At 39.2% G+C, this 16,805-nt stretch overlaps 1 protein-coding gene across 3 annotated transcripts in view; it reads left to right on the top strand.

Moving 5' to 3' along the window:
• Positions 1–399: 399 nt before the first annotated feature.
• The window catches only part of LOC113444312 (receptor-type tyrosine-protein phosphatase V-like), a 53,362-nt gene continuing 36,956 nt past the window's right edge, over positions 400–16,805 (top strand). For all 3 annotated transcript variants that reach the window (XM_087929267.1, XM_087929266.1, XM_026712995.2), the window contains exons 1-8: positions 400–817; positions 4,766–4,823; positions 7,650–7,916; positions 9,251–9,517; positions 10,221–10,490; positions 13,191–13,463; positions 14,449–14,715; positions 16,451–16,720. In XM_087929267.1, coding sequence (XP_087785393.1) covers positions 755–817; positions 4,766–4,823; positions 7,650–7,916; positions 9,251–9,517; positions 10,221–10,490; positions 13,191–13,463; positions 14,449–14,715; positions 16,451–16,720 — 1,735 coding nt within the window. In that variant the 5' untranslated portion in view covers positions 400–754. The remainder of the gene's footprint in view (positions 818–4,765; positions 4,824–7,649; positions 7,917–9,250; positions 9,518–10,220; positions 10,491–13,190; positions 13,464–14,448; positions 14,716–16,450; positions 16,721–16,805) is intronic.

Genomic DNA, 16,805 nt, shown 5'->3' with positions numbered 1-16,805 from the left:
GAAACTACGGGCACTGCCATTTACTTTTCACTTCAGGTTTTGACATATGAGCAGCCTTTTCTATTACAGGTTCCAATTTGGGTTTCGTTATCCTTGAACTCAGCTCAAACGTGCTTTCCTATCCACTTCGGCGTTTCCGGGAGAAGAGCAGAACGCCTGGCGGCTTCGTCCCTGCGGAAGGAGCGAGAGCAAGAGAAAAGGCGAGGAAGGAGTCACCGAGCCTCCCCCGCCCCGCAAAAATTCTGCTCGGCTTTCACCGCCCTCGGTCTTTTACCCCGACTCCGAGCGACCAGGAGCCAAAGGCAGCCCCCTCCGACAGACTCAGAAGACGCAGGCACGCCCACACCGAGGAACGCCGCCGCCGCCGCCGGCGAGGCTCGCAGCCGTTCTTTCTTTCTCATTCACGGGAGCGCGCCGGCGCGCACGCACAGAGAGGCGTACATAGAGCCAGGCAGCCGCCGAGCCTTCTCCCTCACCCTCCCGCCCCACCACCCGGAGAGAGAGGAGCGTTTCCGTGTCGGCTCCGGCACGTATACCCGCCACTCGCGAGGAAGCTTTTGCCCTAAACCCGCCGGCCGCAGGCAGCGGCTGTGCTGGCGTCGCCGGCATCCTGCATGCCAAGCCTTTGAGGTCACCCTCGTAAGCGGGGAAGCCTGTTGCCGCAGAGGCAGCTACAGCTGGAGAGCCTCCGGGAAAAGGGACCTGAGGGGGTCCCGCGGTGCCTCTTCCTCTCGGGAGTTCGTCTGGGCACCCAATGCTGCTGCTGCTGCTGGTCCTGCCCTTCGTTTGGGCCCCCGCACTGGCCCACGTTTGGGAGGTAAGCACATCCCTCACCGGAGGCTTTCCTCGCGGGAAGCGGGTGGGCTTCTCCGCGTGGGGCGGGGCGGGGCGGGGTGGGGTGGAGTGAATAGCGGCAAGGAATTAATTTGTGACAAAACAAACGAGACCAACGGATGCGTGCAAGCCCTAAGACGGTATTGACCTGGTTAAATGCGTGTGCAAATATGCACCCAATTCGGTGTTAACGCAAGGCTGCAAAAAGAGACGGGGAGAAAGGCTGAAGTCAAGTTCCTGAGCAAACCTTCCCCAACGCGGTGCCCTCCAAAGGACTGGAGGGTGGTATTAATCCAGCTGGTCCAGTTTCTGGGCATTCTACTTGGGGGCACTGAGAACTGCAAACTGCAACCCACCATCCTCTGGAAAGCTCTTAAGTTGTTGAAGGGAGCTGGTATAAAGTTCTGCATTACCCTTGCTCACAGATTTTCCTCAGAAAACATGCTTTCCTTATTCAAAGATTCACATGGCTGCTTTGGTATGGTTTGAATTGAAAACTATGGTTTTTCATTTAGCACACTGCAGCGAGTGAGCTCAGATATTTTGGTCAAAACTGGTGAGCTGCCTGCTGAATTTTAGGAAGATAACTACCATGAGTAATATTATTACACTTCACAATTTCTCGCTCTTACTTTATCTGAGAATTGTCTTGCCACCTTATGTGGATTCCTTAATGTTTCTATCTAAAGTTGATAAACTGTAAACCAATAGAGGCACAACTCTGGCTTTGTTACAGAGAGGACTTCTCGTGCTGTTTTCTTTTGGGGTAACACCTTATGCAGAGTCCAAGAAAAGAGTAAAACAAAACAATGTACTAATGAGATTAGAAAATAAAAGCAAGCATAAAAAAAATTACACCACACTATTTTCTTCCTGTTTTTAGAAATTATCCTTGTTTCAACCACATCATTTTAGACAATGCTGTTTTTCTTTAAGCTTCTCTTCTTTCTGTTTTTGAAAATCTCAGTATTTTATCCTAGTGTGGCTTTCTTCATTTTCTTCTTTCTCTCAACTGACCTATTTTATCTTCATATGTTTGTTTGTTCTGCTATTCAGTCATAATTCCCATTTTATGTGACCAAACCACTTCAATACTTTGTATTCAATCCATATTTATTTAGCATTCATTCTTGGTTCTATGTCTTCTAGTTTTACCACTGACACTAATCTCTCATTCCTGCTCTATTTAATTATGTAGCTTTTAACACACCCCATTCTCACTTCGTGTATCAAAATAGGCACAAACACATTTTTAAACACAATTTCACTTCTTTCAATGGATACCTCTTAACAGACCACTACTGCCTTTCTACCATTATTTGGACATATTAAAATGTCTGCATCCATGTTCCTATGTTAAAGATACATAAATTTGTCTGCTTGCTCTAGTTTATACAATTAATGTCTGACTTGCAATCATTTGCTCCATTTTCCTTGCCAAAGTATGACCACTGTAAGTCTTTGATGCATTAATTTTCAGACCCATAATCCCTGGTGCATCATTCAATTTATCTAAACATTCTGTGCAAATTATTTAGATTCTCAGTCAACAACATGGCATTATCTGTACAGATATGCAATGCAAATTTTTATGCATTTACATCCTTAGCCAAAGTATTTCTATAGGCAATCTATGGATTTCTATTTTCTTATGCAGTCACATGAGAATGTCATTCTTTCTGACATACATTTTATCATTTTCATTCATAAATGCTTTTATTTCCCTGCATGTATTTGTCATATCTAGTTCATACAATCGGGCCATCTTTATTAGGCTCCATGATATCCATCCCTTTCTCTTACTTTCAAAAACATACAATTTTCCTTTCCTTTCCCATACTTTTTATCATATATCTCTCTTACATTCTAAGCAGCAATTTCCTATGTGCAGTGGTCCTAACAGTATGGCCCATAAATACTGACTTCTGTCCCAATCATGTTTTGGTCCATTAAAGTTTACCATAATAATTTTTAGTAAGATAGCATAAACTAGATAACCCATTTTAGTCTGCCTGTGCATCATGCAGTATTCCTTGTTGATAATGGTTAGGGCATAGTTGCCACAATTTGGCCAGTAGGATATTATTGGAGCCAACAACTAAATATATGTCATACATATATACATCCAGATCATGATTGTTCCAAAGATGCTTTTCAAGAGGCAACTGGACTTTCTTGGGTTTTTTTCCTAGAAGGCTTCTTGGATGAGAAGTGAAATGTTTTCAAGGGAAAAACCAAGAAAGTCCAGTTGCCTTTTGAAAAGTACCAGTGGAATGACTAAATATAGAAATCAGTTATACATATGTATCTGGGTTTCCTTTTCATAGTTTAAAAGTAAAAGCAAATTCAGAAAGTTACAGATATTACTTGAAAAATGGCAAATGGGATGAGGGGTTGATTCTTTCTTTGCTATCCATTTTTTATTTAGAATTATGGTCTTTTCTCTTTTCCTTCCACTGGTAGCTTTCCCCCAGATGATAGAAACAGTCAATAAAGAACAAGTGTAACAAGCCCTTCTACCACTATTTTGATACTTAAATTTCCATGTTGTACATCAACCACAAAAGCTTAAAGGGGATTGCATTTTAATATCTGGCTTGACCCTATGTTCTCCTTCCCTCAGACATATCCCTTTCCTGGGCACCAAACAAATTTTATGTAAGGGGATCCCTACAGCTGTAGTGTAATAACTTGACCTTTGAACCAAAGGAGTTCAAGTGAACAAACCTGCAGCACACTACAGAATAAAGCCAATTCAGTTCCTTTAAACAAGGAACAGTATCTACTGATGAGTTTGGTTTCCAGAAAGCACAGCTTGGATTCAGGTGATGAGACCTTGGCATTGTGTGATCAGCTTACGTAGAATCAAAACAATGATAGTGGCTTTCTACTAAGAAGAAAGCAGTATCTGTCCTTTAAATAGTTCTGTGATTCTGAAGATGTTCAGCAGAATTCTTTCTGATCAGCAAAGGGTAATACTAGGCTGTGAGAAGTTTCTATTCAACCCCGAAATATGAGGCAGGCATAATTCCGATAAGTGCAAGCTGCACTGTAGTAATCTATGTGGTTTGAAACACCAAACCAGAGTTTCACAGGCAAGTACAGACAAAAAAAGAAAAAATGAGTAGCTCTCTTGTATAAATCTTGTGCAGTTTGGTATCATGCATTTTTCCTCTTTGTTACATTTGTATTTATTTATGGTATTGTTTAGTCACTAAGTTGCATCTAAGTCTATGTAAGCCCATGGGCCATAGCACGCCAGGGCTTCCATCCTCCATTGTCTCCTGGAGTTTGCCCAAATTCATGTTCATAGCCTTGATGACACCATTTAATCATCTCATCCTCTGCTGAGCCCCTTCTCCTTTTACCTTCAATCTTTCCCAACATCAGGGACTTTTCCAAGGAGTCCCCTCTTCTGATTTGGTGGCCAAAGTATTTGAGCTTCAGCTTCAGTGTCTGTCCTCCTAAAGAATAGTAAGAGTTTATTTCCTTTAGGATTGACTGATTTGATCTCTTTGTAGTCCAAGAGACTCTCAAGTGTCTTTTCCAACACCACAATTTGAAAGAATTATTTATATTTAGCCTTTATTATTTTTAGGCAGCAAACATATCCAGCACACCTTCCTCCTCCTATTTTCTGCAATGTCAGTGAGATTTCAGAGTGCCATGGAGTTCTGCATAAGATGTCCAGCCAGGAGTTGTCAACATCTTACATTACATACAGAAAAAAAAGAATGATGGGGAAAAGATCTCATTACGTTGGAAATTTCACTCTGCAATACAGATGCAATTTTGATAGTGTGGGGTTTCTTTCATCAAGAAGTCTTTAAGAATTTCTCATCAGTTGTACTTTATTCACTTTTGCCTCTCTGAATCATGAAATTAAGTAAAAAATAGTGAGGAAATAATTGTATGTGTTTTAATCATACAGGATGACAGATGCAATCAAACAGAATGGCAAAAACCTTTAGGTGGAGGAGATGAGAAAGGTAAGGCCTTTTTACCCATTTCCCTGTCAAGTGACTCTGGGCATATTTTTACCCATTGTCACTGGGGATTGCCGGATAGAACAATTCAGGAATAATCACTTTGTACCCTGGGCCATCAAAATGATAATGTGTCCACATGTTTTTAAAGCCACAGTAATTTCCCTGGAGACAACTCCAAGGAAGAATGGGATAGAAATTGAAGGGAGTCAGTAAGGTTTTTCTTGTCTTTCTTGCCTTAATTTCCCAGAGAGGTGCAGAAAAGGGGCTTGACTTGGGGAATGTAAGATTTCCTCTCCTTCCACTCAGTTTAGCATCTGTAGAAACCTAAATCTGAAAAAAAAAACCCTCTTTAAGTCAAAGATTCACAAATATTGTTGTTGCAAAATGCACTAGACTATGGTTAACTGAACTATGGTTTACTGAATCCAGTTGCCTGGATTTACACTGAAGCCTAGAGGCTGGATTCATACAACATACCAAGATAAGCTATAGCTGTCGGATTTGAAATATACTGTGTCATTCAGTTATAGTTAAAATGATCCTGGCATTAGATTACATCAAATTGCAAGTTTGTGCTTGTGGAATATATTTATGCCTGTTGGCCTAAAGCAAATCATGGAACTTCCTCTATTTCTTCATGTCAAAAATAATTTTCTGTTTTGTTTTGATTCATATAAAGTATTATGTCAACCTTTTTAATGGATTCTTCAGAATTTGAGAGCATGTTATTAGTAATCTCAGTAAATGGTTTCCACTATGGGTATGTCCAGTCAAAAAACTACAGTTGAGAACTCTAGTCCCTTAATCTTTGGGGTGTTCTCTATTATTTTAGATTATTTTCATTTTTTTTCTGAGCAGGCTTCAAAATAAAGCACTGGGCCTCAGAAATTCACAATTATGTTCTAGAAATGCCTCTGGGATGGGGGTGGGGGGCAAAGGTTTTGTTGGAAATACAGGTTATGCTTAGGAGTTTGTGCTTTCCTTTGTAGTACTTTGTACTAATTAAGTTGTTTTAAAAAATATTAGGTGAGGCACAAAAGAAGGTGTCCATGGGCTGTGCATATTAACATCATGTTGCACACACATTGAGTCATTAAGTACAGGCTACAGATCTCAATGTCTGTTTTTTCAATGATGTATATCGTAATAGGATTTAAGGCAATCAATGGCTGTAACCAGTTTTCAAAGAATCTTCCAATCCTCAGGTTCAGCTCTGCTGCAGTGGATACTGCACTCACCAAACCCTGGGTGCCCTTTTCTGAACAAGCAAAAAATGTATTTTGCTAGCACTAAGATGCCATGTGGCATATGTGCTTGAGAGGGGCAATAGCAGGCGACTAGTTTTTAAACTTGAGTTCATTCTTTCTTTTCCAATAGCAATGAAATCAAATACAGACTGTAGAGAGCTGACATTTTCTTGAGTTTTTTTGTCAGTGTTAATTAAATCAGGCCACATGCTTGCTCAACCATTAATTGTAGCATGCAGGAATCTCAAATAGGTCAATTCAGCACATGCCACATACATAGCAATTACCAGAGAGAATTGTGAAGGATAAGACTAGCATAGACTGCAAAACAGGTTTTGCAAGCAAATAGATTTGTACTTTTCTTTTTTGGGGAATGTTAGGAACCAAATACAGTATTTCTACTATAAAATAAACACAAATCTTTCTAATTATAAACTCTCAAGAGTATTTCTTACCATGGATTAGTAACAAAGTTCTTCCTTGAACTGTTAATAAAACCACTCCATAAACTGGGTTTTAAGCACCCAAGATGCCTCCATTACTTTCTTTCTGCAGATTTAGTATAGCATAAACTGTCATTGATTAGAACTCACTTATTCAGAAGCATGAAATATTAATTTCAGTTAGGAGCTATATGTAGATATAAAAGTAGAAATGGTGAACAATAATAATATGAATGATGTTATAAGGTCTAATATATTACAGCAATGAGCTGATATGAGGATAAAACAGGCATTCAGATTTGTTGAACATTTTAATTTTTATGATTCTGTCTATAAATGCACAACCTGTAGGTGGCCACATCTGGAAATGTGGAAACCTGTTTTACATTTCCTAATTTAAGAATGTGAATGTATGTTTAGCATGAAGAGCCGGAATAAATGTGATATTCATCTTTAGTCTCTTAATTATAGGCTGAGCTTTGCATCTAGATTCAGACAGATACAGTGATCAGTCAATTTCTTGTATAAGATGTTGTCTGTCAATTACATGACCCAGGTATATGAGTTAGAGTTCAGACATTGAACGGTAGGTAGCACATCGTAATTGAGTCAGAAATTACTGTTGTAAATCATGATGGTTGTTAAGTAGGTCAACGTATGACTGGACGTATTTTTACAATCTTTTTTGTACTGGTTGTTAGGTGATTGTGGCAATCATAAAGAGATTAGGATGGTTATTAAGTTAATATGGTGATCATTTAGCAAATCCAGGGGGAAATTGGAAGTAAATATCAGTTTCCAGCAAAAATGTGAAATGCTGCAAACAGCCATCAATATGAACTGGTTACCAAGCACTCAAAATGTGATCAGGGATGGCTTCAAAACTTTGAGTCTAGGTTCTAAGTAGCTCTGAGAATCCATCATAACTTCAAATTATATGTGCTGTAAGTCAGGTTCATGTTGATACTGAAGTACATATTGATGATATCTTGGTGAAATTTCTCAAATTCCTCAGTTCAACATATTGAATATCAGGTATATGTCAGGTAGACAAAAAATATTGAGAATAAAATTAAAAGCACCAAATGCTAGAAAGCAATACATTTGCTAAGCATGATATGTTCTGTCTTATGCAGGATACCCATTGAATGTGACTATAAACAATTGGGGTTATTCAAATGCTCTCTTTCTAACCTGGGAATATCTCTTGGGAGGTGCCCAGAGCTTCTCATTAGCTCTTTATGACCTGGACACAAATACTTTACTAAAGAATGGATCAGCTGCACTCAATACCACCAGCTTCAGCTTCCATGGTTTGCTTCCTGGGACACAATATATGATTGAAATCACTGCATTGCTTGCATGTGCACAGAATTCCAGTAGAAGAATCACTGGGCAGACAGGTAAGAGTAAGTTCATATCTTGGAATCATTTTCAGCAAATTTGTATTTTGATATATAGTGATTGTCTTCTTGCACGTTGATTCATACATTCAATGTTTTGTCATGTCTTTAAGACACAGTGCCCAAAACTAATCTCACAAAATAAAACCATACAAGTTCTGGGCACATCCTTGCAACTAAGTCAAAATTCATTACAGCTACTTAAACGGTAGTTCAAAACTTCAAGATATATAGTATGTGTACAGGAAAGGTCATTATTCCATACTCCATTCTCAACTGTTAGATTTCATTTTAAAAAATCTGAATTTGGAAGACAAAAACAATAGGTTGTTTTTGTGTTATAACACTGTGTTCATTAAGACCTCATTCTTTTTAAAAAATACTGTACTTCAAAATAGTTAAATACATTGGAATAAATGTCACATACAAGTTTGTTTCTTTTTACTGCCTGTTACATTATTTTTCATGTAGGTAATAATGAATGCATTCCTCCAAATCTGAATAGACTGACATCTTACACAACAAAATGCTAGTTGTTTTTTCTTTATAGCCTGTAATTTGTATTTTCAAGTGCATATGAAAATAAACAAAGGCACTCTGATATGTAGTCTATCCATGTGACTTGCACAGAAGAGAGATGTAATTGTGTGACAATAATGCCAGAATCTGCAGTATGTTGGCAGCAATGTCAACTCAGCGTTATTTTGCAACAGGCTGTTCTTGCTATGGCAGTGCCATAAGCACTGCAACATTCTGACATTGTCTTTGTGGACATAGGAACCTCAGAAGCCACTTATTGCAGAGGTAGTTTATAATTTGCTGTTGGCCCATCTGATGTGAGTGATTATGTTCAACTATATACAACAATGTTTTGCATAGAAAAAGTTTTCCAGGCTTATAATAGTTTTAGAAAGGTGCATGTGCTCATCAGCAGAAACCTGCTCAGTGGGTTTTTTTTGGGGGGGGAATTTTAGTGCAATTCAGAACTTTCATTGTCAAGTTGCAGATAGTTTCAAGAAAATGGCAACAAATGAAAAATAAGCTGCCTATTTGCATATAGATTCCTTGCATGTGGCTATTTGCACAAACAGTAGGTTGAGAATTTCCATATCCAATCCCAAATGTACCAAAAGAATCACATTTCTCAATAATTATTCTTAAACTTCCATTGTCCACCTTTTTATTTATTGCCAAACTGCAAAGTCAACACTGTGGTAACTTTTGGGAGTATGTTAATAGGAGGGCTTCAGGTATGGTCAGTGAAAGTGTAGCCTCTTGGTATGGATGCTTCTCTCATTGACAACTATTTTTTTTGGACTTATGTTTTATTTAAGACCCATTACCTGTGCGGGATGTTATCTTGAGTCATGAAGGTCCCTCAGTATTATTGGCCTCCTGGAGTGAACCCCCAGGCAGGAAAGATGTCTACCAGCTGGTTCTCTACCACATAGATTCACAGGCTCTTGTCAAGAATGCAACCATTGCTAGAGGAATCACCACTTTCCGCTTTGAGAAGCTTTTGCCAGGCAGTGAATATGCCCTCCGTATCACCACATGTGCTGGATATTACAAAGCAAGCACCAATGCACGAGGATGGACAGGTATTGGGAAATGAATAGATTAACCAGCAGGCTAGAGAATAAAATCAATTGTGCAAGTGAAAGTATTAGCAGAATCCACCCAGCTGTACCAATAGGCTCCTGTCACCTGATTGTTCATGTATGTTTCATCAATAGTTTGTAGGGTAGGGCTATATAAATTAAGTCAGCATTATTGAGACAGACTTGATAAACCCATAAGAAGCTCATGCAAGAGACAAGTATCTGTATCATCTTCAGGCAAAAATCAAGATAGGATTTCTTTTCTTTTGAAGCAAAGCAGCACAGTTTGAAATATATCTGAAAGACTTGGGTGCAAAACCCCTCCAAAAGTTATTTCAAATCGTAGTATTAAATGGTACAAGAAATAAACAATTCCCTCTAATGAAATATAAGTGAAATATATTTCATTTCATTAATTTTACAGTTTAGTTTAGATGTCAACATAATTAAGCCAACTTTCATATTTGTTCAAGTCAAACAAACCACTCAAAGGCCATTTTGGTCTAGAAAAAGTATATGTCAGTAGATTGAATTAAAAAAAAACCACTTTCAGATTCAGGTGGCTTTTGAACGTATTTGTAAGGTCTTGCAGTTCCCTGTCCCTAAGACAATCATTGCAGGTCAGTTGTTTCCATAGATTTGTGAGAAAGATGGATTCCTCCTTAGAGTGATGACTTTCTCCAGCTATCTTTTATCCCAACAGCTCCCAGTCTTCCCAAGGCCCTGACATTCCAGAACAACAATTCCAGCTCCAGTTTGACTGCCTCATGGACTAACTCAGAGGGAGCAGAATGGCTGTATCTCACTCTGCAGAACCTGCACACCCCTGCTGACAGTAGGACTGTGTCACTTAAGAGAGGCCTAACTAGCTACACCTTCCAGTATTTGGAGCCTGGAACATCCTATCACCTGGAGGTTAAAGCTTTGTCTGGGCCTTATCTAGTTAAAGGTCCCAATATCACTGTTTATACATGTAAGTATGCAGCAATCTATTTGCTTACAATACTTGGAAGTGGGCAGACCCTATGAATCAGATGAATTTCAGAAGAGGTTTACCTATGTGAGAACAGAGAGTTTCTGTTCTAAGAAGCCAAAAGCGTTATCTATTATTGCTTTATAAGGATACTCTGTATGAATAGATGGAATTTTTAAGGCTGGTTATCAAGACAGACTTAAGGTTTTATTTCTCTACTTATGTTTCTCTAGTATAGGAGTTTCTTCAGAATTGTCCTTTTGAATAGGTAAACTGTATGTATGTATGTATGTATGTACGTACGTACGAATGAATGTATGTATATGTATGTACCGTGTTTCTCATATAATAAGGCCGGGTCTTTTTTTTTTTTTTGAGCCCCGAAAAAATGGCTAGGCCGTCTTTTCGGGGGTAACTTATTTCCCCCCCTTGCATCTTCGGGCAGGCTGGCAGCGATGGCTTGGATGTTGACCTCGGCGTTGGTGGGGCACTTCATATTGGGGTCAACGCGGGCAGCACCATATCCAGGTATACAACAAAAGTACTTCCTAATGGCAAGCCCCCCACCATTCCCCCCCATTTCGCATGTTTTAATATAGGCCTTAATTTGGGGGGAGGGGCTTAATTTCATTTCATGCCTATAAAACATGCTGGGACTTCCTATTGGGGGAGGCCATATTGTTGGAGAAACAGGGTATATGTATCTATGTATATGTATCTATGTATATGTGTGTGTGTGTGTGTGTGTGTATGCGTGTGTGATATATATATATTCAGCTTTGTTCAGGTATTTTCCCACCTCATTGTAGTTGTGCTTTTAAAGTTGTAGCAACGTTTCGGCAGATATATATTTGTTTTTGTAGATTTTCACGGGTACAGATATGTAGGTCTAGGTGTGTTCGGGTCTTTTCTCTAGAGACGGCAGCTCCGATCACACACTGCTTGCACTGGCACAAAGCCGAAAGCACCAGCCTGAGGATGGCGAGTGGGACCTCACCGAAACGTCGCCAAGATACTCTTAATCTTGCATGGGAAAAGACCCGAACACACCTAGACCTACCTGTACCCATGACAATCTACAAAAACATACATACATACATACATACATACATACATACATATTTGTTTTCTTAAGTTTTCGCGGGTACTTACATGTATGGTATTCAGCTTTGCTCGGGTATTTTCCCACGTCATTGTAGTTGGGCTTTTAAAGTTGTAGCAACGTTTCGGCAGAATCTTATCTGCCATCATCAGGCTTCTGTATTGTGTTCGTCGAACCCTGATATTTTGTTACTTTTTCTATTCATTTTTTGTCTCCTGGTATTGCTACATCTATGAAACACACTTCCCCCCACTTTTCAATAATTATTGTCTGGTATGTTGTGTTTCAGGTACTGTATCTGTATTTTTTCAGTTAGTCTGTACTTTTTCACTTTACTGAAATTATTTGTGATTTTTTTCATAATTGTTTGTTTGCATTACTATTAATGGACACTGGAGATGTCTGCCTTCTCAGCTGACATCTGGCAGTTTGTTAGAAGCTTCTGATAGCAAGCCAATTGCCCTTATAGCTCTCAGCCTCACTGAAGAGAGAGAATGTGTTCCAAGGGGAAATTATTATTGTCATTGTTGTGAAAGTTTTTATTATTGTTTTACTTTCTGAAACTCAGTTCTTTCTGAAAATCAACATGATGCAAATTGAGTCTTTTATTCCCCTTTCACTGTTTATGTTCGAAAGGATTGTGTTCTGTTCCTTCTTTGCAGTCTTTGTTTCCCCTATAGCCATTATATTTTTAATTAAAACTATTTCACATTTTCCTGCATATTGGATTCATGTTATAATTATATCCTTTTCTATTTGAGCAATCCAGAGCAGTAAAGATCCATTCTGATTGAGTATTCAGTTGGATGTGGTCTGGAAAAATATTCCTGTTTTGATACTTCTATATCCCATTACAGAGTCTATTGTGCTAAGTAGATTTTAGTATATTTTCAAGGATGAAATATAGAATCAGAATGTATGTGAGCAGTTGAGAATTTGAAGGGCTATGATTGATTGATAGATCTTTAGAATGTTTATTTAAAAGTAGTTTCTTCTTTGTTTGAAATTAGGGAGATGAATTGTGTGAAATAAAGGAAATGCATTCTACTCAAAATTGCCCTATTTAACGGTCTCCACATCTGTTGAATTGAATATGTTATCTAACCAAGGATGATTATACACAGGAGGAAATTGTCTCTGGTGTAGAAGCTCTGTGTACATGCATAGCAACAGAATAATAATCATAATAATACTAATAATGGGGAGTAAGAAAAATAACAATACTTCCTATCTGTCATAAAACCGATTAATCATCTACCAGTATGAGTAGCTACAGTGAGCTGAATCAATTTAAAGTAGAGAATTTCTGGAATGATGGTATTGAACACTGAGTTGAAACCCACGAAAGGGACCAGTGAATAAATTCAAGTTGTTGCCGAATGTGATGTAATGACATATTGACAGCATCATCTGCCGATCTATTGGCTCAGTAGGCAAACTACAAGGGGTTTAACACATGGCTTGTGTTAAAGTACAGCCTATCTTTTATTAGTACCAACCATTGATTGTTTGATGGGTTTATGTAAGTTATAACCCAACACGTCTTGAGGGTATCTTGACTATTCAGAATGTTGGTTCTTCCTTTCATCTTTTTATAGACCCTCTGAAACCAGACAATGTAAATTTGAGCAACGATGGCAGTGATAGCACTTTGAAAGTTTCATGGAACTCAGCAGCTGGTGAAAGAGAATCCTATTTGGTGATTCTGCAGAAAGGAGACAGTAGCATTACGGTCAGAAATGTGTCCATGGGAAGGAACAGCACACACGTCATCTTTAATGACCTGGCCCCTGGAAGCCACTATACTGCTTGGGTTACAGCTATTGCTGGGCCCCATAAAGCAACAGCAAAAAGCATATCTGCCTGGACTTGTAAGTAAGAGCTGAATTTCAGATTTATTTATTTATTTTTATTTTATTTATTTGTCAAACATGTATTAGATAACAGATATAATTAGAACATGATTATGATTACACGAAATGGGTACAAATAAAAGGGGACTTTAGCCAGGGATGGTAGGCGTGTTGGTGCGCTTATGCATGCCCCTTACAGACCTCTTAGGAATGGGGTGAGGTCAACAGTAAACAGTCTAAGGTTACAGAGGAAAAATGGAGGGGGGGTGTTGCAAAGTAACCTCTAAAATACCTGCCTGCAAATGGTTTGATTTGAGGGGGACACTAACTGAGAGAAGTAAAGATAGATTATCCTCCACACAGAGATTGTCCTCCGGGAATGTGGGGGTGCATTTGTGTATATTTGCATTTGGTTCCTGGGGGCAGCACTTAGGACATTGTGGAATGGGAGGCAAGAGCCAGCAAAAGGAGTGACATAAAATGGGTTTGCCCAAAATACATACATACATGCATGCATGCATACATAGATATTCTTGAATTTTAAAAAATGGTCTTTGTCTATTTTAGAAAATATTCTACAGTTTTGTAGTGTTTTCAAAATCAAAATGGAAAAAAAGTGGTCTTGATTTTGGGCAGTTAAAGGAGGAGAAGATGCAAGAGATTGCAACCAAAGGTGACCCACCTAGATTAGATTCCAATCACTTGCTATGGTGATGGTGAACACAATGTGCCTGATAACCTCTGTCTAATTTGAAATTACAATTTGGTATGGGACCAAATAATCTCCCCGGGATTCTAGTAAGGAGAAAGAGAATGAACATGTGATTTGAATAGCAGGATGCCAGAACAGACAACCATTATAGGCTTTGTCAGGAGGCCTTTTTTTGTTGTACTCTGCCATTCCTCAGATCATAGTTTCCCATCTTGGATTGTTCCAGGTCTTTTATAAGGAAACCTGCATGCAACATTCTGATTCTTTTTTTTGTTTTCCCCTCCCTTTCAGATCCCATGACTCCATCTAGTGGGAATTTATTGAATCAAGGCAGTGCTTACATGCTTCGGGCTCAATGGCAAGAGGCAGCTGGGACTGGTTATGTGACAACGTTATATACCATGAAGCCCCTCGTAATGTTGCAAAACAGTTCATTGCCTAAGCAGTCCTCCAGCCAACTTTATGAAGGGTTAAGACCAGGCACTCAATATGCCTTGGAGATCTGCACCGTTGCAGGCCCCCACATTTCTCTACCCCTCCATCTCAGCAACTGGACATGTGAGTGTCAGGAGAGCAACATTGTTCTGTTATGCAGAGAGTTTCCAAGAAGGGGCATAGAAAGTGCAAACATGGGGGTGGGGGGAAGGAGAATACATCAGAGATGCAAAAATGCAGTTATCCCGTATCCTTTTTTATTGCAAAGTTTTGTGCATTCTCAACTTGGTTGTTTACTTGCAGACATTACTTTATCCAAACTAAGTACCAACACTGAGGTTACCTAGCTAGATAATGAAATGAATATAGTATTGGTAGTTTAGCTTAATAGTCTTTCTTCCAAATAACATCAGAAAAATAAGTATAGACATTGTATCTGTGTATATGTATGAACACAATAAAACTAACCTATCCTCTTGGCTTGAATAGGAAAGTTAAAATCAGCACAACTTCTCAACCTTAATCCTTATGCAAGAGCTTGCAACTATGACAGCCTTAATGCAAAAGGGTGGAAATTCTAAAAGAGCAATAGGACCCACCAAAGGTACTTGGCAAAGCTCATGCACAACTGTCCTGCTGATTAAGAGAAGCTTCTCCTATGCCTTTGCCTTTGAGAATGGAGCCTCTCTATTTAAGAGCAAGCTATCATTTTACAAAACATGAGGGAGCTTCCTTCCCACCCCAAGTGGGAGAGGCCAAAATATTCAGTGTTTCATTTTTTAAAGTAAGGATTTTGGGTGAGGCAAAAAGAATGTCTCAACTCTTGCAGAAAGTTCTCCTTCATCCCTTTAAATGGTCCAGAGTAAAATGTGCCCCTTGATTTCACTTTTGCTGAAAGAATTGTGCATTTTTGTTCTAGCAATAATGATATTGCTAATATTGCAGCACACACACAAAAAGCTTCTATCCCAGGGGAATAGCTCTGTTGAAGTCTACTATATAGTGCAGTGTTGGTGCGGTGTCGGGGGGTTTCGGTTCAATGTGTGGAGTGTGAAGGATGTGTGTTTGTGTTTATTTTCATGATCATGATGTGCACTATGTTTGATTTCGTTGTATGAGGTGCAATGACAAGTAAAGTAAACTAAACTAAAAGCTGATTTGATTTTTTTAAAATTCTAATGAGCACAGGAGCCCACATAGGATCTGGCTTTAGCATTCCTTGCTGTACACGATTTCATATTATACCGTAGAGCAGGGATGTCAAACTGGCGGCCCGTGGGCCAGATGTGTCACATGCAGGCCACACCCACCCCAGCTCTATGAAGGGAAAAATGTGAAACATCACATGATGGCAACGTGACGCTTCGACCCATGCTGTAGAGGATGAAGAAAATTGCATATAATTCCATAATTATTATGCCTACTTTAGGCATGGATTACTTCAGAAGTTGTGGGTACTCCATCTTTGGAGGCTTTTAAGAAGAGACTGGATAGCCATCTGGAAAGCCATAAGGTTTCCTGCTTGGACTAGAAAACCACCAAGGTTTTATTCTGTTAATTTTAGGTTAGATAGATAACGCAGCTATAGGGAGAACATGCAACCATTAGCAGGTTGTTTTCATGTGCAATCTGCTCCAGTGACAAGTAAGATCCAGTTGTTCAGAGCTTTGTGATCAAGACTTGCCTGAGAATCATCCAGTCTTGATTTAGGATTCCATGTTTCCTTTAGGACAGATGTTATTAGGCAACTGGCTAGGAAATTTCTAGACAACTGTCCAAGAAATAACTTTGGTCAATTGTAAGTATTTGCTTATAGTATATAATATGTCTGTTATTGGTTCCTTTCTCCTACCTTCAGATCCTTTATCTCCAGAGCACCTGAAACTCAGCAATGATGGTCATAGAATGAAGTCACTCACTGCTTCTTGGCAGAATCCCTTCAAAAGCGGAGGCTCCTATGTAGGAGCTCTTCTGGAAACCAAATCCCAATTAGTGATAAAAAATTTGACCCTGGCAGAGCCTAATATCACCTTTGAAATGCTAGTCCCAGGACGTCAGTACACTCTGAAGCTGGCAAGAGTGGCTGGACCATTTCAGTCTCATGTTCAAATAGTTAGTGACTGGACATGTGAGTATGCCATCATTCTCAGTAGTATGTAAAACAAGCATCCTTCTCCAATGTGACCCTTTTCAGTGTGCTCAACTACAATCCC

The sequence above is a fragment of the Pseudonaja textilis genome, chromosome 3, assembly GCF_049901715.1.
Source record: "Pseudonaja textilis isolate UNSWEBS1 chromosome 3, rPseTex1.2, whole genome shotgun sequence".
Taxonomy (NCBI): domain Eukaryota; kingdom Metazoa; phylum Chordata; class Lepidosauria; order Squamata; family Elapidae; genus Pseudonaja; species Pseudonaja textilis.
Note: the sequence above shows the minus strand (reverse complement) of the source record. Positions and strands in the feature narration are given on the sequence as shown.